Source organism: Carassius auratus, chromosome 32 (genome assembly GCF_003368295.1).
Source record: "Carassius auratus strain Wakin chromosome 32, ASM336829v1, whole genome shotgun sequence".
NCBI classification, from domain to species: domain Eukaryota; kingdom Metazoa; phylum Chordata; class Actinopteri; order Cypriniformes; family Cyprinidae; genus Carassius; species Carassius auratus.
Genome location: NC_039274.1, coordinates 4,013,513 through 4,038,731, shown reverse-complemented (window position 1 = coordinate 4,038,731; position 25,219 = coordinate 4,013,513). Strand labels below are relative to the sequence as shown.

At 37.0% G+C, this 25,219-nt stretch overlaps 2 protein-coding genes across 2 annotated transcripts; one reads left to right on the top strand and one right to left on the bottom strand.

Moving 5' to 3' along the window:
- Positions 1-4,126: 4,126 nt before the first annotated feature.
- Positions 4,127-8,089, bottom strand: LOC113051389 (ras-like protein family member 11A-like). Its single transcript, XM_026215101.1, has 4 exons — positions 7,593-8,089; positions 7,231-7,287; positions 6,995-7,077; positions 4,127-5,549 (listed from the first exon to the last, which is right to left on the bottom strand). The coding sequence occupies exons 1-4, from the start codon at positions 7,741-7,743 to the stop codon at positions 5,079-5,081; spliced, it is 762 nt and encodes a 253-aa protein (XP_026070886.1). The 5' UTR covers positions 7,744-8,089; the 3' UTR covers positions 4,127-5,078.
- Positions 8,090-14,443: 6,354 nt separating this feature from the next.
- Positions 14,444-25,095, top strand: LOC113051388 (ubiquitin carboxyl-terminal hydrolase 12-like). Its single transcript, XM_026215099.1, has 9 exons — positions 14,444-14,608; positions 15,805-15,885; positions 16,176-16,389; positions 17,057-17,328; positions 18,762-18,838; positions 18,940-19,023; positions 19,337-19,534; positions 20,505-20,583; positions 22,307-25,095. Exons 1-9 carry the CDS (start codon positions 14,561-14,563, stop codon positions 22,406-22,408), a joined length of 1,155 nt encoding a protein of 384 aa, XP_026070884.1. The 5' UTR covers positions 14,444-14,560; the 3' UTR covers positions 22,409-25,095.
- Positions 25,096-25,219: the final 124 nt, after the last annotated feature.

Here is a 25,219-nt window from a genome sequence, read left to right as displayed (position 1 = left end):
AATGAAAAATAAAGCCTCAACAAGTGTTGACATTTCCCAACATCACAGCTGTAATGACTTTAGGAACTATTCTAACCATGCAGCCGTCAGCTACAGTATCGCGTCAGACAGTGCACTATAGATCCCCTAAGGAACAGTTCCACTCATTCTCTACTATAGGAGAGGAAGAATTGTTAACTTGTTAAATCATCTAAACCAACAACATGTATGTGAGACCCTATTCCATCTAAGCTCCTAAAAGAGGTGCTTCCAGAGGTCATTGATCCTCTTCTGACTATATTATTTCCTCATTTTCATTAGGATATGTCCCCAAAACCTTCTAACTGGCTGTCATTAATCATCTCATCAAAAAAAAACTTTACCCCAAAGAACTAGTTAATTACAGACTGATCTTGAATCTCCCTTTTCTGTCCAAGATACTGGAAAAGGTAGTATCCTCACAATTATATTCCTTCTTAGAGAAAAACTGTATCTGTGAAGATTTCCAGTCAGGATTTAGACCGTATCATAGTACTGAGACTGCTCTCCTTAGAGTTTAAAATGACCTGCTCTCATCATCTGATTGTGGTTGTATCTCTCAATTAGTGCTATTGGTTCTTAGTGCTGTGTTTGACACTATTGACAACAACATTCTTTTGCATAGACTAGAAAACTTTTTTGGCATTAATGGAAATGCATTAGCATGGTTTAAATTGTACTTATGACCACCTTCAATTTGTAGCTGTGAATTAAGAGGTATCATATCGATCGCAAGTTCAGTATGGAGTACCTCAAGGCTCAGTACTAGGGCTGTTACTCTTCACGCTTTACATTTTACCCTTGGGAGATACAGTATCATCGGGAAACACAGTGTTAGCTTTCACTGTTATGCTGAAGATACTCAGCTCTATATTTCTTTGTACATACAAACATACCATTTTGAAAAACTAATGGAATGCATAGTCAATATAAAAAACTGGATGATTGTGTTAGGACCTAAAAACTCTGCATGTAATAACCTAAAACACTGTCTAAGACTTGATGGGTGCTCTGTCAATTCTTCGTCATCAGTTAGGAACTTGTGTGCTATTTGATAGCAATCTTTTCTAGAAAGCCACATTCCTAGAATTTGTAAAACTGCATTCTTCCATCTAAACTAAATCCTGCTCTCAATGTCAAATGTAGAAATGTCAATTCATGTGTTTATGATCTCAAGGTTAGATTATTGTAATGCTTTATTGGGTGGTTGTTCTTAATGCTTAATAAAAAAAACTTCAGCTAGTCCAAAATGTAGCAGTTAGAGTTCTTATTAGAACCAGGAAGTATAACCATATTAGCCTGGTTCTGTCAACACTGCACTGGCACCCTATCAAACATCATATAGATTTTAAAATCTAGCTTATTAATCATAAAGCCCTGAATGGTTTAGCACCTCAGTATTTGAACCAGCCCTTGTTACATTATAGTCCTACATGTCTGCTGTGTTCTCAAATCTCGGGCAATTTGATAATACCTAGAATATCAAAATCAACTGCGGGCGGCAGATCCTTTTCCTATTTAGTGCCTAAACTCTGGAATAACATACCTTACATTGTTCGGGAGGCAGACACACTCTTGCAGTTTAAATCTAGATTTAACCTGGCTTACACATAACACACTAATACACTTTTAATATCCAAATCTGTTAAAGGATTTTTAGGCTGAATTAATTAGATAAACCGGAACCGAGAACACTTCCCATAACACCCGGTGTACTTGCTACATTGTTAGAAGAATGGCATCTATGCTAATATTAGTCTGTTTCTCTCTTATTCCAAGGTCATCATAGCCACCAGATCCAGTCTGTATCCAGATCAGATGGTCACCGCAATCACTCGGATCCAGTACGTATCCAGCCCCAAGATGGTGAATCAGCACCTAGAAAGGACTTCTACAACCCTGAAAGACAGCGGAGACCAGGACAACTAGAACCCCAGATACAGATCCCCTGTAAAGACCTTGTCTCAGAGGAGCACCAGGACAAGACCACAGGAAACAGATGATTCTTCTGCACAATCTGACTTTGCTGCAGCCTGGAATTGAACTGCTGGTTTCGTCTGGTCAGAGAAGAACTGGTCCCCCGACTGAGCCTGGTCTCTCCCAAGGTTTTTTCTCCATTCTGTCACCAATGGAGTTTTAGTTCCTTGCTGCTTTCACCTCTGGCTTGCTTAGTGGGGGACACTTAATTTACAGCGATATTGTTGACTTGATTGCAAATAAATGCACATACACTATTTAAACTGAACTGACTGAGTGATGACATAACTGAATTCAATGATGAACTGCCTTTAACTGTCATTTTGCATTATTGACACACTGTTTTTTTTTTATTAATGTTGTTCAGTTGCTTTGACACAACTTGTTTTGTTCACAGTGCTTAACACAGCCTCTTTCTCAGTTTTTGCAGGCCATAGCAGCAACCGGAATCCATTCATAATGGTAATGTCATAGAGAAGGCTTATTAAATCTGTCTTACGCAAACTAAAGGAGATGTCCACTGATTCAGGCTTGTGGTCTAATCCATCACCAGAGCCCTCTGTTTTTGTAATTGTAGGCCTACTTAAATGTTATGGTCAGGCCATGTAACATGCATTTAACTTGCCACAGGAGCTGTGTTCTACTCTGCCATCATTGAATCCATACTCTGCACTTCAGTAACTTTCTGGTTCAGCTCAGCTTCAAAATCTGACCTCAGAAGACTACAGAGGGTAGTCCGGACTGCTGAGCGAATCATAGGTACCTGTACAACCCTGCTTTCTATTCAAGAACTGTACTTATCCAGAGTGAGCAAAAGGGCTGGCAAAATCACTCTGGACCCCTCACATCCAGCACACTCCCTCTTTGAACTGTTGCCATCTGGCCGACGCTAAAGAGAACTGGGTACCAGAACGACCAAACACAGGAAAAGTTTCTTCCCTCAGGCAATACATCTAATGAACACTTGATAATACACACATACTTAGTGTATACTTCAATTTTTTACACATTACATACCTGTACATACAAAACTGCCTGTTTGTAATATACCTACACATACAATTGTCAATTTGTATATTGTCATTCCTTACCTACTAATTTGTATTTTATATTCTTTTATTATGTGTCATTCCTTACCTAATCATTTTTATTTTTTATTCTTGTATTATTGTGTTTTTGTTCTGTCGCTGTCATTTTGTTGCACTGCGGAGCTTCTGTCATGAAAAACAAATTCCTTGTATGTGTAAATATACCTGGTAATAAAGCTCATTCTGATTCTGATTCAACTGTCATACAATGGTGTCTCTTACTAATTACTAAACAAATGATAAAATACATAGACATTAAATGTATTTAATTATATTTTTGCATATTTACCTGTATACTTGTTCCATAAAGACAAAACAAACAGTCTATTACAAGGAACAAAACAATCTCTGTTACTACAATCGATAAGTAAGGTGCATGATTGTGCAAAGTTGCGTCTGCAGAATGATACATGAGAAATGAACAAAATAATAATAATAATAATAGGCATATCTTATCACTGAATGACGCGACTGGACTGAACAATCAAAATTGAGTTTTATAGAAAGTTGGGTAATAATTATGTACAAGAAGTTACCTTATGCTAAATGGTGTGCCTGGTGAAGAAATTGTTTTGAGGAACTGCCTACATCTGTTATGTTTATGAGGGTATTTTCTTTCCAGTCACAGTTTATGTCAGTATAATTATTTTACTGTTACTTAAACTAGTTGCATTTTACAGTGCAAATGTGAGACTTACACTACAATGCATATACTGAACGTTTAAGTTCTTTAAAAACCTTTCTTGTTTAGAAATACTGATGATATTGTAGAACATTTAGTTCTCAGAGATACCCAGATACATATGCACATTTATTCTGGTAATGGTTTAGTGGACTCGTAACACTGCCAATCAACCAACGAGTTCTCTTTTTCCAACAATCTGAGAATAATAGAATAAGATTTCAGTTTAAATGAAATGGAGATTTTGACAAAAGAAAGTATTTGCTGATTTATGTAAAACAAGAGGGAGACAAAGAGAGAGAGAAAGCCTGAAGGCTTGTTGAGAAAGAAATCAAATCACCACAGCATATAGCGTTTATTTTACCATTGCTTTACTTTGTCATTATATAAGAAAATGGACATGCTGTCACTTTCTGTGGTCAGAAAATTCAAGGTTAGTCACATTTTGAATCTGCTTTTCTTTAGGCCATTGGATGAAGAGAAGAAAATGGTATATCAGAGGTGAAAGGTTAGAGGTCATAATGACTCTAACTGGGTGCATGATTAATAGTTTAGTCCAGAAATCAACAGACCTGCTTCAGAGGAATGCCATTTCATCTGTACTGCAAGATAAACAAACGTCCATTTGAGTGGGCGAATGGGACATCTGGAAGAAACAAGCAAAGGAGACCCTCTACTAATCGCCATACTTCACTCATATACTTGAAACAGTGTAAGTAGGTCAAAGGTCACGGGAACTACCAGTCAAAAATCTCTTTCTCCCAACATAGCTGGATTATGTCTCTCGCTGTCAGGAAAAATTGAGATAATCCTAGAATAGCATTTTGTAAAACTGCTCCAGTCACATGAGAATTTTAGGAATAGACTGCAAAAACATTATGTGTCCAGTAAATGGCCCTTCCGTATGTTTATTTTATTTTGCTACTTTCAATATACATAATAAATAGGAATATTTTTACCCTAGCTTGACATTAAAAGAGGAATTTAATTTATAATCGTCATTTATAAATAAAAGAAATTCATGATTAAACAAATTGAATTTGAGAAATGAATTATAATCCTGGAAAACCAGGAAACATTTGCATAATAGCAGCTAAAAATTGAAACAAAAACAGACTTTTTGGCCTTAAAACCATTAGAAGTTCAGTGCCTGGAGTCCCATGTTACAGTTCATCCAGAGTGCAGTGATCTCACTGCTCATCTTCTATGAGTTTCATTGTTTTGCCTCATGTTTCACAATCCCTTATGCAATAGCAATTTGTTAACACTTTCTGAATCCTATACAGTCACATGCGTCAATCATATCATCATCATCATAGTGCAGTCGCTGACTTGACCTTAGATGACAACACTTGCCGGAACCTTCTCTTCAACTCTTGCATGTTTGGGTTCTTTGTCCTGGCAAGGTGTAGTCCACCTTTTCTCTTCTCCCCATTTCCTCCTCCCAGCGCTCGGCTTACCTCCTGACATAAGAACAGAAAGGCAGCCTGGACGCTCTCATGGTTTTCCCTGGCCGAGGCCTCAAAGTAGGGCTCTCCCAGTTGATCAGCCAGCGCCTTACCCTCGTGATCCGGGACCTGCCGGGCGCGCAGCAGGTCGCTCTTGTTTCCCACGATGATAACAGGGATGTTGCCGCTGGGATGGATTCGGCGCACATGTTGGTAGAGAGGCTGGATGGTACGGTAGCTGTTGAGGTCAGTGATGGAAAAGACGAGCACATAACCATCCGCCCAGTAAATAGAGCGGTTGATCTGCTCTTGACAGTAAAGACCCTCTGCATCATCCTGGAATGAGAAAACTGGTGTTTTAATTTTCAATTTTATATAACAATGTTTATGAAATTTACTAGCAATTTCTGGGTGAAAATTGCTTCTACGTTAAATTTTGTAAGCAGGATGCTGATTTGGTAAACAACAAACATTTTATCATCAGTGTTGAAACCGTAGTTGCTGCTTCCCTTATGAAACAAAAAAATATTGCAATATATTGGAAAATATAATGTAATATATTAGGCATATATTCTTATATGTATTTATTTTTTCCAATATATTGCAATATATTGAAAGTGGCAATCATTTGTATATTTTGTAATATATTATATAATATATGTATCATCAATATATTATTAAATGTATTCAAATATATAAAATATTATAAAATAAAAAGGGAAAATAATATATTACAATATATCACAATATATTTTAAGAAATATATTGGTAAATATATTTTCCTTTCGTAAGGGTTAATATTTTGTGGAACTGTGATAATTTATTTATTTTTCTTTTTTTAAGATTCTTTGACAAATAGAATAGCATTCAAAATGAATAGCATTTATTTGAATTATTTGAAATTGAAATTGATCACTTTTGATCAGCTGAGTGCGTCCTTCCTTGCTGAGTAAAAGTGTTTATTTTTGAATAACAGTTTAAATTTTTAATTAGTCTTCAATGCTGATAATAATAACAAGAAATGTTTGAAATGTTTCTTGAGCCCCGAATCATTTCTGAGCACCAATGATTTCTGAAGGATGAGTAATAGCTTCCTAAAAGTTCAGCTCTGCCAACATAGGAATAATTAACATTTTAAAATATAGTAAAACTGTTTTTTTTTTTTTTTATAATATTTCACAATATTATTGTATTTTTAACCAAATAAATGCAGCCTTGATGAGCATAAGAGTCTTCTTTAAAAAAAAATTATAATATTACAATGATTCCAAATGTTTGGACACCAGTAGTGTGTGTGTGTGTTGTGTGTGTGTGTAATTACATTATTTTGAACTGATCATTTTCTTGTAAATATTATAATATTATTATTTTATTATTTTAATGATTGCTGCAAATATAATACTGTATGTTAAATAGGTTTTTAACAATAATAGGGCTGATTACTAAGAAGTTAGTTCTAGCATAACAACTACAAAGTAAATTCTCAGTCATTATGACACCTATTTATACACACTATGCTTGAGCTAGGATCAGATTGATTCAGTTGAAGAGAGCCCTTCAGTCCACATGAGTCAGACTAATGAGCTTATGCCTGAACACACCCTCTTTATCTCCCCTGCGCTGCATACTTTGTTTACTGGCCAAATGTTTGAACTAATATTCCCCACAGTTCATCAGAAGCTGGAATCCCACAGGCAATGACTGAGTGATCTAAATGACTGTGATAACACTACTTGATGGATGTTTAGCTGAAAGATGGAAGGCATGTGATTTGGAGGTACCTGCAGTGACACACACGGAGTGTCCTGCACTTGTAAAGAAACTTGCTCCCCATCCAAATGAATCTTCCTTGAATACAAGGCTCCTAGAAACGTTGAAGGAAAAAAATTCACTTAAAAATTATAAACGTTAAGTGTATTTTTTATAAGTATCATAAAATCTACTGATGATGAAAACATTTTACAGTTCAGTTTTACAGTTTCATAATATAGTGGCATTGTTTCTTTATAACGTTTACCTGTGTTGGCTTCATAGTCTCCTATGAATCTCTTAGTGAGAAATCTTACAATCAGAGCTGAAAATTGAAACCAAAGGAAACTTTGTATCAGCATAAAGACAAGAGCAGTGTCACTCAAATGCTCGTGCACAACTTTGCAGTGTCCCAGTGTATGTCGCACCCTGGCGTTAAACTAGCTTAAATATCCCCAACATCATCATTTTTCAGGATTAGAAACATACTTTATTCAGACTTTAAACAGAATAAACTGTATAAACAACTGTATCACCAAAGTGCCGCATGGCAGAAAAACATAATGACATAAAGTAAAATTAGTTATATTAATTCTGCATATTAGAATCCACATTATTTGATATATTTACCTGTTTTTCCGACATTGCTTGCCCCAAGAACAACTATTTTGACGTTTTTGTTCGGCACGCAGTCTAGTACAGGATACTCCGGTATAGGGACTAGCAGAAAGTTGCTAGAGCCACTGCTCATTGTTCTTGGCTGCTCGATAAGAAGACGCATTTAGAAAGCTGGACCTATTACTCGGCTGTCTAGAAATGAATGTCTTTTCCTCTGCTTTCTCGCGCCTTATGAGAGCCCGCTCCACACGTCAGGTGTCCTCCTCATAACGCAAGAAGCCTTCTGATATCCACGCTTGCCAGACAGGGGTCTTCATAGATGCATTCATAGTTTTAATAAATCCAGTGCAATCTAGTGCACCCTAAGCGCTTCCTCCACTTATGCACGACATCAATGTTAATTCTGCATACCGGGCCTCTAATGAAGTCACTAATGTAGTCTAGCAAAGTAGAACTGAACGGTGCACCACCCGCAGTTCCTGATCGCCAGATCTCTTTCCACAGACAGCAACTGCTCCTTCTGCTAAAAAAAAAAGAAGAGGCGAATGTGCGTGAATAAATTAGCGTGGCTCACTCAGACCCAAATTCGTTCAGGCTGAATGTGATATGGGTGTTAAATTAAGATTCATAAAAGTTCAAGTTTGACAGAATGTTTATATATTAATAAGCGTGCAATAAAAGAACGAGCGTGTTGTTAAATTACTTTTCAGTTAATGTTAGCTATTTGAATGTTTTTCTTGAAGCACTGTCGTAAAGTGCCGATAATAAAAGAAAGCACAGCAGCTGTTTCCTCATCATGCAAATATTAATGCCTGAAATTTACTAGCATAAAGTTGGCTTGATGTTGGACGTTCGTTGTTTCCACATTTAGGGACCGTCTCTAAAGTTACACGCGATATACACTTTTCTAATGTCAATTCGGTTTACTGTGATGAGGTCAGAAGCGCTGTTTCCGGGACCAAGCCTCAACTCACTTCACTTGCAGCCGTTTATGAGCACTGTTTATTCATATTAATAATTTAAGCTAAACACTTTCAAACTTTCAAACAAGCTAAACACTTTCAAAGGTATACACTATACAGTCTCCGTGCTCACAGTGTCCCAAACACAATAATTTTTATATATATTTTTTAATATTTATATTTTCATTGTCTGGCTATCTGGGATTTCGGTATGGAGTAAAAGGTTAAGATTATAGCTTTTTCACTAGTATTCTATTACATTGTGAGTTTATATTAGCACTTTCTGTTGTTTTCTCGTGGTCAGACTTAACAAGCGAATAGCATTTGAGGAGAATGACTTACAGTTATAAAAACAACTGTAAACTGTTCATCTAGGTGTCAACTATAATGCACACCTTTTACATGTTTGATATTTATTCAAATAAACTGTTAAATAATATCTACACTGTGAAAAACATCTCTAAAAAGTTACGGTAACTGTCTGGCAACAGTTTACTAACTTACTATAATTATATATATATATATATATATATATATATATATATATATATATATATATATATATATATATATATATATTAGTGCTGTCAATCGATTAAAAAAAATAACTAATTAATCGCACAATTTTTTTAAATTAATCGCGATTAATCGCAATTAAAAGACTGAAACTTTTTGGATATGTAAATGTAAAATGTATATAATTAATGTAAACTCAAGACAAAGAAACTATTTAAATTCAAAATATGATTGTTTATTGGAATTTTTGTTTAACTTGTAACACAGATTTTCTCATGTAAACAACATACCTGCAATAAACCATCAATATCCTCCAAATTAACTGTTGGCTTGAAAGCCATATTTATTACAGAAATAAAAACACAGGCATGTAAGTACCATTTGAATTTCAAAACAATCAATGCCAATAAAAAACAAAAATGATTTCCATGTTGAATTCTAAGTGGACTGCAAAAAAATTCCAAAGTATAGTCATTGCCAGTGCTTTAAGTTGGCCGGTACACACCAGTACTCAGTACCGCCACTTCCAAATATAGCTCTTGAACTTACCGCCACGTCTCCGTGCGCCCAGAACGTGCTTGTAGCGTACTGGTACGCTCATTTGGACATCTGTTTTAATAGAGGTTTTAATCTTTTACCTGCACTGCCGATTTTCAGAGCGCCCTTCACAATGCAAGCTTCCTAATTCATCCCACCCAGAGCAGAAACTACATTACCCATTCACCCTTAAGTTATACAAGTGAATAGCGTATGTGTCGCTTTTCCCACTGTTACGTGTCAACAACTCAACGTGGCCGGAGAAGGTGTGTGAAACTCGTTGTGAGTTATACTAAAGCAAAATCTTGAGTATTTATTGTCTGATAAACATTAAAAACTGTCTGCGGAGGTTGAGTCGTTCTGCAGCCCCCGCTGGCTGCTCATTGGCTGCAGCATCTTTTTTCTAAGTTCTAAAAAAATACCGTAGACGGCAAGGCACAAATTTAGATATTCATTTATCTAATTAATCTATAGCCTATGCACAAAGACAATATGATCTTTTTGTCCCCTTTTTGTTTCAAAGCTTGATGAAGAGAGAGAGCGCAAGTTGCTGCAGCTGCGAGGAGGACAGTGATGCACGTGCACAGGAGTGATTGACAGTTCACGGCACTGTGTACAAAAAATACTCCGCTACACAATTATTTCGTTATTTTCGTTTAAGCTTATTAACGTTAGCGTTACAGAAAGGTCTGATTTACGCACTGTTACAGTCATTGGTTTTTTTTTTTTTTAAACAATGACATTTGAGTTCATGATTTTAATGTTGCTGTTTCTTGTGGCAGACTAAATGAAGAGTAATGTTTCTTGTGGCAGACTGAAGAGTAATCCGGCAGAGTTTTATACTGAAACTTTCCGTCTAAAAGTCCTTCCTTGGTCTTATCCATATTTCTTTGCACGTTGAACACACATGGCCACAACTGGAAATAAAAAAACTGCAACCGCGTTAATTGCGTTATTTTTTTTTAACGCGTTAAATATTTCAAATTAATCGAATGCGTTAACGCGCTAATTTTGACAGCACTAATATATATATATATATATATATATATATATATATATATATATATATATATATAGGAAACGACACACCGTTCTAAGCTTAGAGCTTCTGAAAGGGTGCGGCGCAAATCCAAAAATACTACTGATCTTATTGTGTATCAGTCACTCCTATCTTCTTTCTCTGCTAATGTCTCCTCTGCTAAAAGGACATACTACCATAACAAAATTAACAATTCATCTAACTCTTGCATGCTTTTTAAAACATTTTCCTCACTTCTTTGTCCTCCTCCTCCTCCTCCTGCTTCATCTCTAACTTTCGACTTTGCAATGTTTTTCATTAATAAAATTAAACACATTAGTGCACAATTTTCCACACCACAATCAGTCAAGCTCATATCACCAGCAAACTTACACTCATTTACATCCTTCTCTTCACTCTCTGAGGCAGAAGTGTCAAAACTCATCCTTTCTAATCACCCTACAACTTGCCCGCTTGATCCAATTCCATCTCATCTCCTTCAAGCCATTTCTCCTGAAGTTGTACCTGCACTCACTCACATCATCAACACTTCCCTCCACACTGGTGTTTTTCCCTCATCATTTAGACAGGCACGTATAACTCCACTACTTAAGAAACCCAACCTCAACCCATCTCTTTTAGAGAACTACAGACCAGTTTCCTTTCTTCCTTTTATTGCAAAAACACTTAAACGAGCTGTGTTCAAACAAGTCTCTACATTTCTCACACAGAACAACCTCCTTGACAGCAACCAATCTGGCTTCAGAAGTGGACATTCAACTGAGACTGCCTTGCTCTCAGTTGTTGAAGCCCTAAGACTGGCAAGAGCGGAATCCAAATCTTCAGTACTTATCCTGCTTGATCTGTCCGCTGCTTTTGACACGGTTAACCACCAGATCCTCCTATCAACGCTACTGGCGAAAGGCATCTCAGGAACAACACTTCAATGGTTTGAGTCTTACCTATCAGATAGGTCCTTCAAAGTATCTTGGAGAGGTGAGGTGTCCAAGTCTCAGCATCTAACTACTGGGGTGCCTCAGGGCTCAGTTCTTGGACCACTTCTCTTCTCTGTCTATATGGCATCATTAGGTTCTGTCATTCAGAAACATGGCTTTTCATACCACTGCCATGCTGATGACACTCAACTCTACCTCTCATTCCATCCTGATGATCCGACGGTAGCTATTCGCATCTCAGCTTGTCTAACTGACATTTCTTCCTGGATGATGGACCATCACCTTCAACTCAACCTTGCCAAGACAGAACTGCTTGTGATTCCAGCAAACCCATCGTTCCATCACAATTTCACCATCAAGTTAGGCTCATCAACCATAACTCCTTCAAAAACAGCTAGAAGCCTTGGAGTTATGATTGATGATCAGCTGACTTTCTCAGACCACATTGCTAAAACTGTCTGATCCTGCAGATTTGCTTTATTCAACATCAAGAAGATCAAGCCCTTTCTTTCGGAACATGCTGCACAACTCCTTGTTCAAGCTCTTGTTCTGTCCAGGCTGGACTATTGCAATGCCCTCTTGGCAGGTCTTCCAGGCCAATTCTACCAAACCTTTACAATTAATTCAGAACGCGGCAGCAAGATACATTTTTAATAAGCCAAAAAGAATACACGTCACACCTCTGTTTATCAATTTGCACTGGCTTCCAATAGCTGCTCGCATAAAATTCAAGGCATTGATGTTTGCCTACAAAACTACCACTGGCTCTGCACCCATTTACCTAAATTCGTTACTTCAGACATATGTGCCCTCTAGAAGCTTGCGTTCTGCAAGTGAACGTTGCTTGATTGTGCCATTCCAAAGAAGCACAAAGTCACTTTTACGGACTTTTAAATTAAATGTTCCCTTCTGGTGGAATGAGCTCCCCAACTCAATCCGAACAGCTGAGCCATCTTCAAGAATCGGCTTAAAACCTATTTCTTCCATCTTTATTTGACCCTCTAACTTTAACACTCACTATTCTAATTCTATTCTTTAAAAAATCTAACTACCTTTCTAATCTTTTTGTATTCTATTTTCTTTTCATTTATTATGCAATTGTATATGTATGTGTGTGTGTGTGTGTGTAAAGACCTCTAACTAGCTTGCTCTTTTCTTTTATTTTTTATTCTATCTGTTTTCTTTTTATTTATTTTATTAGTTAAAATCCCATGCTACGTGTACTGTGTTAACCTAACTGAGTCTTGTTATAGCACTTATATATCATTGCTCTTTTTGTTGTTTTTGATTGCTTCCACTGTCTTCATCTGTAAGTCGCTTTGGATAAAAGCGTCTGCTAAATGAATAAATGTAAATTTAAATGTAAATGTAAATATATATATATATATATATATATATATATATATATATATATATATATATATATATATATATATATACTATAATTTTGTTTTATATCGTAATTATATTGTAATGTAATGAAAAATAATAACAGTTTAATATTATTTAAATGTAAACTATTTTATTATTGTATTCATTTTTGTGTCTTTTCTTCAGAAATGCATTGTAAAACATTTGAATATTTAGTAAAATTACTTTGTGCCTCATTCATTCATATATGTAAACATTTTCAAATTAATGTATTTCAAGAAGTTCCATTAAACAACTATGAAAAAATAACAATGGCAACTGATATACTTCTTAATTTTTATTGTTCAATATTTATCTTTTTAATAATATTTTCATATTTTCACAGAACCACCCCCAATCCCTAGACCACCACCAATGCATTAGCTTTTACATAAAATAACTATTATATATTATTTATACAGGAATTTATAGTTATTTACATAGGCAGCACTTCAAATCAATCTTTCGAGCCCTGTTGAACTGGCTGTCTGTCACTGGAATATATATATACTTAGATGGTATATATAGATGTCACCTAGATGAACACTTTAAAGTTTGTTTTTATGACTGTAAATCATTCTACTTTTTTAAACAAATGATTTACAGCTTATTTTAATATATATTTAAAAAGTATGCTGTGCATTATAATTGACTCCTAAATGAACACTGTAAAGTTGATTTTATGACTGTAAGTCATTCTCCTCAAATGCTATTGACGTTAGAAAGTGTATCGCATGTAACTTCTGAGACGGTCCCTAAATTTGCGAATATCGAACAATCAACGTTAAGAAATTTTTATGCCAGTCTAAATCATTTACACTAAGAACAACAACGACGTAGTAGCCTCCTTAGTTTTAGAAATCTTTCTGATTATATTAGAAAATTTAGTTTTCACTTCATATATATGAAGTAAAAATAAAAATAAAAAACATTCTTCCAAATAGCCGTGCACAAGAGTTCATCCTTCGTCCGGAGTGTACACATGACTCTGTGGTCCTTAGAGGATAAGTCGAGAAACCAGAAAAGGAGAAGGGCGGGCGTATACGAATGTTACTATGCAGAATACTTGGTTCATGAATATTGAACAGGCTCAGTGATAGGAAGGTTACCAAGCTACGTCAGTATTACCCTAATTAATATTTATAGGGTAAGCCTTCGCCATAAAATATGAAAACATCAAAACTTACTCGCAATTCTAATACCATAGACATTACACTGAAAAGAAACATAGAGTATATATAATATATAACTTATCAGAAAAAAAGCTGTGACAAAATTTGTTTAAAAAATGTAAACAAAATATGCGAAATATATATATTTTAAATAGCCTCTTAAAATATTCACGCTTATAGCATATCCTTTCTATGCTAAATCCCCCAGTATTTGTGAACAATGTTTTTAAAAATAAGTTTCTATGAACTGAAGTAGGTTTCTGTAGTGTTGTGTACTGCGCGCGCAGCTGCTAGGCGACACTCCCTCATTCCGCCGCGAGCTGGACCGACTGAAGGATTCACCGGAACTTCAGCCCGAGTGGCTGTCACCGTTTTAAATAGGGGTTCGGTCCAATATGGCGGAATACGGATGGAAATACTGATGACAGTCCGAAAGATCGCCTCGATTTGTACGATGGTGAGTTTTTCCTCGCTTGAGTGAGAGTTGTCCCGTCCACTGCGCTAACCTGTGTTTGGATTAGCCTGCTAATAGGGCTAGCTCAACAGCTACCAGATAAACAACCGCGTCATGACATGGCAGCGCAGCCAAAAAAAGTTTGCACACCTCTCTTTCTGTGTTTATAGACGCAGTAGAAGTTTGAAGACGTGGTTAAATGGACTTGAAAGCATTTTTTTGGTCAGATAATTTGATATTCTGCTCAAGGGTACAATGTATAGCCTAGCGTATCAGCGAGCGGCATACATAATGTCCATGTTTGATTAGCCGGACGGCTCAGCTTTATTTACCGTCAGATGATATCTGGCATGTGGATACTTTTCGATATGTTTACAAGTGGAGTGTTAAAGAGGAAGGATGGACGGGGTAACAGACGAGGTCATGCACGAGACTACAGTTCCTCCTCCTCCTGCTGCTGCTGTTAACATTATTTGAAGGACACAACTGAACTGATTTAATGAGTCCAGTGTTTTTGTAGTACTGCAAGGATTTTTTTACACGACAACATTCACAGTAGATCAGACTTACAACGAACTTAAAACTGAGGATTTGCCGTGTATTTAATACTGTTAGAAATTAAAAATGATTAATTTGGGTAACTACTGGTAGATTTAATTCATATTATTCACTGTGTCCTTTCAATAGCAAGATATTTACAGTGTGCGGCCATTTCCTTATTTACCAGAAGTCACTGATAAACGGTTATAGACTTCAGGGGAGACACGTGGATTCACATCTTGTTGATTTAGGTTAGCCACCTCAGGGTGCCAGTATGTACTGTGTAAAAGAATTATGAAAAAATTACTTATCATAATTGAGTAAAAGTTATTGGTACATTGGATCAATGTTTATCAAGTATTGGGTTGACATTATATGTGAAGTTGTATATTATTTAGTTACATTTCCCACAGATTACCTAAGTCATAATGAATCCGTTCCCTTCCCGAAACAGAACCTTTAAAAAGACGACTCTAAATTAAAATGCTTGCACACACACACACACACACACACACACACAAAATCAAGATGTTAACTGCAATCATATTCCCCCCCCCCCCCCCCAAATAAGTGTTGTCTCTGTTGAGCAACATACAGTTTTTGAAATGTCCGAATCATGGTTAATGAGTAAAGACAAGCATTGTGGCTGTTTCCTGTAGGGCGCCAATGCCTCTGCTCTGGAAAAGGAGATTGGACCGGAACAGTTCCCTGTTAATGAACACTACTTTGGGCTTGTCAATGTAAGTTTACATGTATTGTTTTGTCAGTGAATGTGCTATAAATAGAAGATGACTTTGTCATATTCCTTTACATTATAAAGCACATATTTTATGTATTGTGCCATCACTTAATAGCAGATTTGGCAAGCATGTATAAAAGGCATCAAAGTATAATAATAAAACAACTCTGTATATCCAACAATGAGACATTAATTGCAGATATGACACACATTGTATGCGTATATATGTCATCACATGTCCTTCATCAATCGTAAATCTGTTCTTTGTTCAATAACAATCTGGTGATTCAGTTCGGCAACACCTGCTACTGTAACTCAGTGCTGCAGGCACTGTTCTTCTGCCGGCCCTTCCGGGAGAAAGTCCTGGCCTATAAGATCCAGCCGCGACGGAAAGAGAGCCTGCTCACCTGCCTGGCTGACCTGTTCAACAGCATTGCAAATCAGAAGAAGAAAGTGGGAGTGATTCCACCAAAGAAATTCATCTCCAGGTTGAGGAAGGAAAATGGTGAGATCCTGGGTCCTACAGTAAGCGATTTGACTGACAAGTTGTCAGTTGATGTGGGTTAGTGGGAACTGGGAATATTATGCAGGTGCCCGGAAATCTGTAAAATTATATGTGAAGATGTTGCTAATGTGCAGGTAAAATGCTGTTCTGAAATATTTGTAAACATTCTATATATATATATATATATATATATATATATATATATATAGAACACAGTTTTGAAATTGTAATAATATTTCACATTGTTCTGTTTTAAATACCATTTATTAGATTTGTATGAGATAGAGGTGTAGCTTGAACAGGTAGTCTGTTTCAAGTCAACATGTGAAGTTATGCCTTAGTGAGTTTGATCGTAACATAGTAACTGATCTGGTGTATTCAGTTATTACATTTGTTAGGATGATTAAAACAATAACAGAGCAGCTCTTAAGAGTCATTTATCGTAAACCAGAATACACTTCATGCAGCATGCATGACATGGCATGACAATGCAATTTATTGTAGTATAATTTTGCTTGGACTGCAAATTCAGAACTGATGTAAAATCTGATTTCTTTTACCATGGTGCAGTAGATTTAGCTGCTCTGCTGAATTGCTATGCAATAAATGCTGTATACGTGACTGAAATGCACAGCTATTAAATGATTAAAATTATTTTTACCTACAGAGCTGTTTGACAATTACATGCAGCAAGATGCACATGAATTCCTCAACTACTTGCTCAACACCATTGCAGACCTGCTACAGGAGGAGACGAGCCAGGAAAGACAGCAGAATGGAAAGGTAGTACAGAATGGTGGAAGTGGAAGTGGAGGAGGAGGTGGAAGCGGTAGCAACACAAGTGAGGGTGAAACGGAGGAAAAGACCCAGCAGACCTGGGTGCACGAGATCTTCCAAGGCACACTGACCAATGAGACACGGTGCCTGAACTGTGAAGCGGTGAGTCAGAGGAAGTAGAGTGAGTCATACCTACCCTAAAGGGCTGTAGCTTTTATTATTGAGATATGGGATGGATGAGTGAGTTGTTGTGACCATGTTTTTGTCACTTTACTTTTGACTAATCGGCATCTTGGTGATTGTGACACCGCACAAAGAACTCAGTTAAATGTTTGGATTGTGGAATATGATGATAACTCTCTTAGCTGATCCGAAATGTATGTGTGTGTTTAATAGTAATTTTAAAGGGTTAGTTCACCCAAAAATTTAAATAATCTAATTAATAACTTACCCTCATGTTGTTCCAAACCAGTAAGACCGCCATTTATCTTCAGAACACAGTTTAATATATTTTAGATTTAGTCCGAGAGCTCAGTGTCCAGAAAGGTAAGAAAAACATCATCAAAGTAGTCCATGTGACATCAGAGGGTCAGTTAGAATTTGTTGAAGCATCGAAAATACATTTTGGTCCAAAAATAGCAAAAACTATGACTCTATTCAGCATTGTCTTCTCTTCCGTGTCTGTTGTGAGGCGTTCACAGCACTGCAGTTTAGTGATATCTAGTTCGCGACCGAATCATTCGATGTAACCGGATCTTTTTGAAACCGTTCACCAAATCAAACTGAATCGTTTGAAACGGTTCGTGTCTCCAATACGCATTACTCCACAAATGACTTAAGCTGTTAACTTTTTTAATGTGGCTGACACTCCCTCTGAGTTCAAACAAACCAATATCCCGGAGTAATTCATTGACTCAAACATTACACTGACTGAACTACTGTGAAGAGAGAACTGAAGATGAACACAGAGCCAAGCCATAATAACTGTAAAAATACAATACTAATATTTATGGCTGTGTTAATTTCTCCTTTTTTATACATTAAACCATCAAGCTTTTATTTGGCACAAAACTGTAGAGAGCCTCTCAAGCATCTCTTGTGTCGACAACAGTTGGTTTATAAGTGCTTCTCATTGCAAGTTTGAGGTTGGCACATGTTGTGTTTCCAAATGCATGTTATAAGCAACCCAAACTCACAAACGGAAAGGGTCTATGTTTTTGATTTGATGATACTCTAGGTTGCTCATGGGTGCCCTCTTTCCTGCCAACATACACTTTGATATACTGAGTTGATGCATTTTCCACTGCATGCTGCTACTCTACAGTCTTTGTGATATTACATCATTGAATAATAGAGTGTGAACAGGAGGACAGCAAGGGCTTAAGGTTGCATTTGGGACAGGGTCTAGTTGTTTCTGGAAACAGTATGTATTCTGAAACGCATCAGCATATTTCACCAGGGTTTCCTTACAACCATCCGACCGACCAGTCATTCAGACAAACCACCAGCTAGCTGATTTTGAGATATATATATAGTCTTGCACAATATGTAGTATTAGAATGTATGACTGGTAATCATTTCCTCTTTCGTCCCAGGTGAGCAGTAAAGATGAAGACTTCCTAGACCTTTCAGTGGACGTGGAGCAGAATACCTCCATCACACACTGTCTTAGGTAAAGCCACAACATAACTGGCAAAAATGTCCCACTGCTTCAAATTCTATGTGTAATGTTTATTAATGTGGAAAGATAATGTGTTGTTTCTGCACTGACAGGGGTTTCAGCAACACCGAGACCTTATGTAGTGAATACAAGTACTACTGTGAGCAATGCAGAAGTAAACAGGAGGCTCAGAAAAGGTATGTAGTTCCAACAGACTGGGATGGCTAAAAGTACTCTTGTTCCGGAGGCGCTTTGGCTGTGGTATTTACTTCAACCAATTTAAGGCTGCTGCATCTCCACTGCCCCAGTCTATGTAAAATTTCCATCCTTCCTGAATGCATCTTGGTGTTGTACTCAATGCATTACTGTGTTGGTTCTTTGCAGCAAGAGAGATTTTATTCATTGACCATTTAACAATTACAGTTGCTCAGGAAGTTGGCCAATAAAGTGCAGTCTGAGAATAGAGATGGAAATTCAAGTTAAAATTGATCCTGTCTCTCTTCCTTACAGGATGCGGGTGAAGAAATTACCCATGATCCTTGCCCTGCACCTAAAGCGCTTTAAGTATATGGACCAGCTTCATCGCTACACCAAGCTCTCTTATCGTGTAGTCTTCCCTCTGGAGCTGAGGCTCTTTAACACCTCTGGCGACGCTACCAACCCTGATCGATTGTACGACCTGGTGGCTGTAGTGGTGCACTGTGGGAGGTAGGTTTCTGATGTGACAGTCAGTTTAAAGCAAAAGTCCACCCAAAAATGGAAATTTACTCTTCTTTAGGCCAGCCAAGATGTAGAGGAGTTTGTTTCTTAATCAGATTCAATCGATCCTCTGCAGTGAATGAATGCTGTCAGAATGAGAGTTCAAACTCCTGATAAAAGCATCACAGTAATCCACACGACTCTGTGAACTGAAAAGCTACATGTAAGAAACAAATCCAGCATTCAGGTGTTTTATTAAACCATCGCCTCTGGTCAAAATACCAGTCCATAATCCATAATAACACTTCCTCCAGTGAAAAAGTCCATCCCTTGTTATCGTCTCACATCAAAATCCACCAACATATTTGTTTTTCATGTCTTTGGCTTGTAAATGTTTCTTGATCTATGCATACTTCTCTCCTAAATCAGACAAGATTACTTATTTCACTGGACAATGCAGTATCATGGATAGGACACTCTTAATTTTGCCAGGAGCAGCAGTTTGAAGTCCTTGATGAATTTGTTTATTACAAACGCGCAGCTTTCCAATTAACAAGACATTAATTGATGGATTCATGTAGATTACTGTGCTGCTTTTTTCATCTGCTTGGTCTCTCATTCTGACGGCACCCATTCACTGCAGAGTATTCATTACTGAGATTTCTCCAAATCTGTTCTGAGAAACACACACACACAAACAAAATCATCTGCACCTGGTCTGAGTGAATTGAAAATGTACTCTTTCATTTCCCAAATGCATCCTATTGTGAATGATTTATCTATGCACAAGTTTTCTTTTTAATTTTAATTTTTAAAAAAATTACTTTGTAATTATCAATCAAAATGTCATTAATCAATCTCCCACTGAAACAAAAGTCTTCTTCTGGTGTACCCTGGGATCCCTCTCTTCTATTTATAGCGCTGTGGAATCTCTTGTTTCTGTTCTTCGTATCTTGTTAATATGTTTTCTTTTTTGTAGTGGTCCAAATCGAGGTCATTATATCACTATAGTCAAGAGTCATGGCTTCTGGCTGCTGTTTGACGATGACATTGTAGAGGTAAGTCGGAATATAATTGTTGCTCTGTTGATTGTTTCTTCTTCCAGCTCTTACTACAATATGTTCATTTTCATACTTAGTTTGCGTTGTCTAGCAATGACTGTATGATTTGCAGCCCAAGGTATCTGGTAGTCTAGCACTGCCCAGAAGCAAAGGTCAGGTGATCTGTAGCTGCTGCTTATGCTTCACTAAGTGCTTGTCTGGAGTTTCCACACATTGACCCAAATACTTTTGAGTTCTCTGAATGAATTCTAGAAGTAGTGATGCATTAATGAGATCAAGACCAAGACTGTTATTCATTTGAATAGTTTAACTTGATGTTTTGAACATAGAAGTTTATGTCTTGTTTTAAAGAGCAATTTTTGTTGAAACATACATAAAAGAGTGCTGTATGTTAGGGCTGCACAATTAATCTTAATTAAATCGCAAAGACAATAAATCATGATTAGGCAGAAGCTACGATTGTCATGCAAGGTTCTGTGATCAGCAGTAAATTGAATCGCGTTTGATTAATCGCGCAGCCCTTATATATATATATATATATATATATATATATATATATATATATATATATATATATATATATATATATATATATATATATATATATATATATATATTGTGATCAATTACATGCTCAAGACACTTGATTGTTTAGCTTTGTTCAACACTGCTAGCTTAAAAGCGTACCTTGAATCAACACTGCGTGCACATTTATAGTATAAATCCATTTGGTATTGACACAGTGATGTGATTTCTGCTCTGATGCACGGTAACCTAGACAAATATTTACACACATGTTGTGAACACAAACTCTCAGGTGCTTCTCAGAACATGAAGTGGTTCTCGTAACATAAACCGCAGTCTTGTATAAATACCAAGCACAGTGGTGGTGTAAGGTGCTATATGTTAAATTGAGGCAGAGCAGTGCTTGCCTCTGTTGCATGCTAAAGTCAGATTTTCTTTATCTATTTTTTATCTGATCACAGCTTTTTTTTTTTTTAGTCACTTAAATGTGAATTGTGTCATTTCTGCATCTTTAGTGACACCATGCAGAATTTCTGGTTAACGCTTGAGCCAGTGTTGTTTTGTTCGACCCTGTTGTGATTCAAAATAGATTGCAATTACGTCCAGTGTTGCTATTGGGCACATGAATCACATGCCTTATCATTTGAAGGGATCCAAACCTTTCCTTGGTTTGTAAAACACAAAAGTAATTTACATTGGACCACACTGAGTTTCGTTGCATACAACAAATAATACAAATGAAAGACATTTAAAAAAAATGTGTACTATGCAGGTTTGGAATTAATTTTTGGAATGGAATTTTTGCTTGAAATATCCTGGTGCTCATGTCAAGACTTATCTTTGGAACTCAAAGAAATACTTTTTCTTAATGAAATCTGAGATTTCTGTCCCTTCATTGAAAATCCATTCACTGGAAACTTTGACGCTTTAAAATGAAAGTAATTGTGATCCAAATAAAGTCTTCTGAAGAGAGACAACCCCTTTCTACCGTAAACATATTTAATTCTCATATAAACATTGATTAGTGCATATACAATAGTGCACATCACATGTCATAAACTGAAGCTGAAACATGCTCGTTTAATGCTTATGTGTCATGCAAACACGTTTAAGCTTCCGCAAGAACCAATGAGGTTTGTTTTCAGAAATTATCACAACAGATTCAGTACGTTTTCTCTTTTTTTCCCCCACACAGAAAATAGACGCCCAGGCGATGGAGGAATTCTTCGGTTTGACATCGGACATCTCCAAAAACTCAGAGTCAGGGTATATACTCTTCTACCAGTCTAGAGACTGAGCCAGCAGGAGTGACTGACAGAATGGGAAAGCGTGATTTGTGAGAGACCGGATCAGGCAGATGGGGAGCCTTGGGCTTTGTTGACACAGCTCGGCCCCCTGCTCCATCACCTCTCAGTCAAGTCCCTTTTCATCCAGGCTTGTCAGTGGAGCATCAGTCAGGCCCCAGACAGGAGCAGTTGATGCCAGAGTGACCTGGATACAGCACAGTAATCACCAGGCAGAAGTAATCGCCATCTGGTTCACCGTCGTCTCACTCTGCTTTGTGTTCTCAGCACACACAAAAACGCACATGAGCTAATCATACGTCTTGATGACCTGAGAATGGACATTGTATAAACTTTTTTTTTTTTTTTTTTTTTCACCACACATAGTACTAAGGTTCATTTCGATTATCTGGTTCACATCACATTCGTCAACGCTGGGTGGTGTGTCATGATTTCTGTTTTGTCTCACTGTCATGATCAATCCAGAAAGCCGCTTGACAGTTCTTCACCCTCAGTTGTTCATCTGCAGCGTCAAACATGGCGCTTCATGCTGTATCAGTGTCAACCAGCTAGTTATAAATATGTTGAATGCAGAACCAGTGGCTCATGATGTAATTCGAGTAGAGCTGCTCCACCTGAAAGGATAAACCTGACCAGGTTTAAACAAGTTTGAAGGGGATGAGGATCTTTTAGTGTTGAGAACTTGACTAGTGATTTCACGTAAGGCCTGTGGATTGATGAGTGCTCTGCTCTGTAATGTAGAGAGGATTGTGGATACCAGAGTACTGCATGTAAACAGGATGTGGCTTGGCTTAAGAATGCTCTTTCAGTATTCAATGAATGTAAAACATTCTGCCAGTTCTTGTGCACTGCAAGTGCGTGTACAGCTTGATTGTCATATAGTGCACATTTAATAGTGCACTACTAACTGTAAAGTGTAACAAATGGAGATAGAAATTAGGGCTTTATATTATTCCGATTATAAGTTAAAGCTCATAAATGCCCGTCTTATTGAAACCAAAAGCTGCACACATTTCCAGTCGTGTTTCATGAACACTGTGAGATTGTCTGAAATCAGTATGGACTCATTCAGTTTAGCTATTGGTTGATTCAAACATAAAATGGCTCTACACTCCATTATGAAGTTCCTGATTCATTAAGTCGATTTAATTGGCTGCATCTACTCTTCTCTAGATCTCTATCATCTCATCTGCCCACTTAATGTTTTAACTCCGCATAGACCTAGATGGGAAGTGAAGCACAGTCGATGTTGAAGTGCATTTTTAGATCTGTCTGTAAATGCAGGTTTAAACTGTGACTTGCTCAAACCTGAATGGCTTAGTTATTGTTAGATTGGTTAAGGGGACTCTGTAAAGGATTGGTTCTAGTTTGTGGATGTTGCACAGCCAGAAGGATGTGCCACTTCTCCCAGTTCACTCGCAGCTAGAAAATATAAGACTAGACCACCCTGAGATTAGGTTTATATGCAAAAATAAATGCACTCCACAAGATTAGGTATTGAAGTCTTGTAAGGCAAAAAGTCTATACTAGTGAGGTACCATAGGTTTTTCTCAAGGTTCTCAGAAAAAAATTACCTTGCCTGGTGCCCTCATCTCATTTTTTTTCCCAACCGTAAAGTTGTGACTAAAATGGATAGTGTAAGAACGAAAATGTGGTTGATTTTTTTTCATTTCAGGTTTCCTTTGTAAACTACACTGGTTTTATTTGATTTATTTGGTTTGACAAAAATGTGTCAAAACTAACAGTGCTGCTGATTATTATTCCATTCATCCTGTAAAGTCTACTTGCTATCAATGCATGCGTTCTATAACAATTCTTTACATTGTTATAAAGCATGTATAAAGGTCTTATAAACAAGACATCACAATGTTTGTACAGAAGTTTAAGCTTTTCGCTGGTCCGTTAACCTGCTGGCGTTGCGTGTCTTATTAAGTAGACTGAGCTATATGTTGAAACAAACTGACATATGGTGCCATGTCATGAAAACGACACATTTACACATGCTCTGTAAGAGTGTTTGTAGATGTGTCGTCATCACCGTTGAATTAGAGCTTGTCCAAGCCGAGTTAACTGGATATTTTATTTTTGAAATTGGCTTGTGATCTAGTAGAGAGTGTTTCTTTTTTTCGGGCTCTTTTTTTTCATGATTTTATTTATGTGTAATTATAATTGTTATAATAACTTTTTTCTTTGACAATCTCATTTTTCATACATTTGTTATTTTGTTCTTTATTTGGACACCAGGTCTGTTGAATGTATGGTATGTGGAGAGAGAGTTGAAACAAATGTAAGGTTGATGATTTTGGAATGAAGAGATTAATGCTGCAGTCTTGAGATTCGATACTAGACGTAGAAACAGTTAATGCACTGATCACATTAACAGCACCCTGAGAGTTTTGGCATTAGCAGACAGACGTAAACTACATCAAAACATGAGAGACAAACACAAACTAATGCTACGTCATGCTAACGTTAGTTGTGTTTCGTCCTGCCCCTTCCCATAACATTGTAGTAATGTTGTTTATTCCATACTGGGTTTGAAAAAAAAGTGCACTTTTGATAAAGCAATGTACAAATTGTAAACCAGGTGAATTCTCTGGTTTTGAAGTGGAGTGGACCGCATGGATGAAAGATGGGACTGGATCACCCTGTCCCAAATAAAAAACAAAACAAAAACACATCACCAACCTCCAGGGGCTTCATTTGGTCTGTGTTTCTTTATGATGTTATTAAACTGGGCAACACACATGTGGTTTCAAGCAATCATAGCTTGTGCCAACATGTAATCACTTCCATGAAGATAA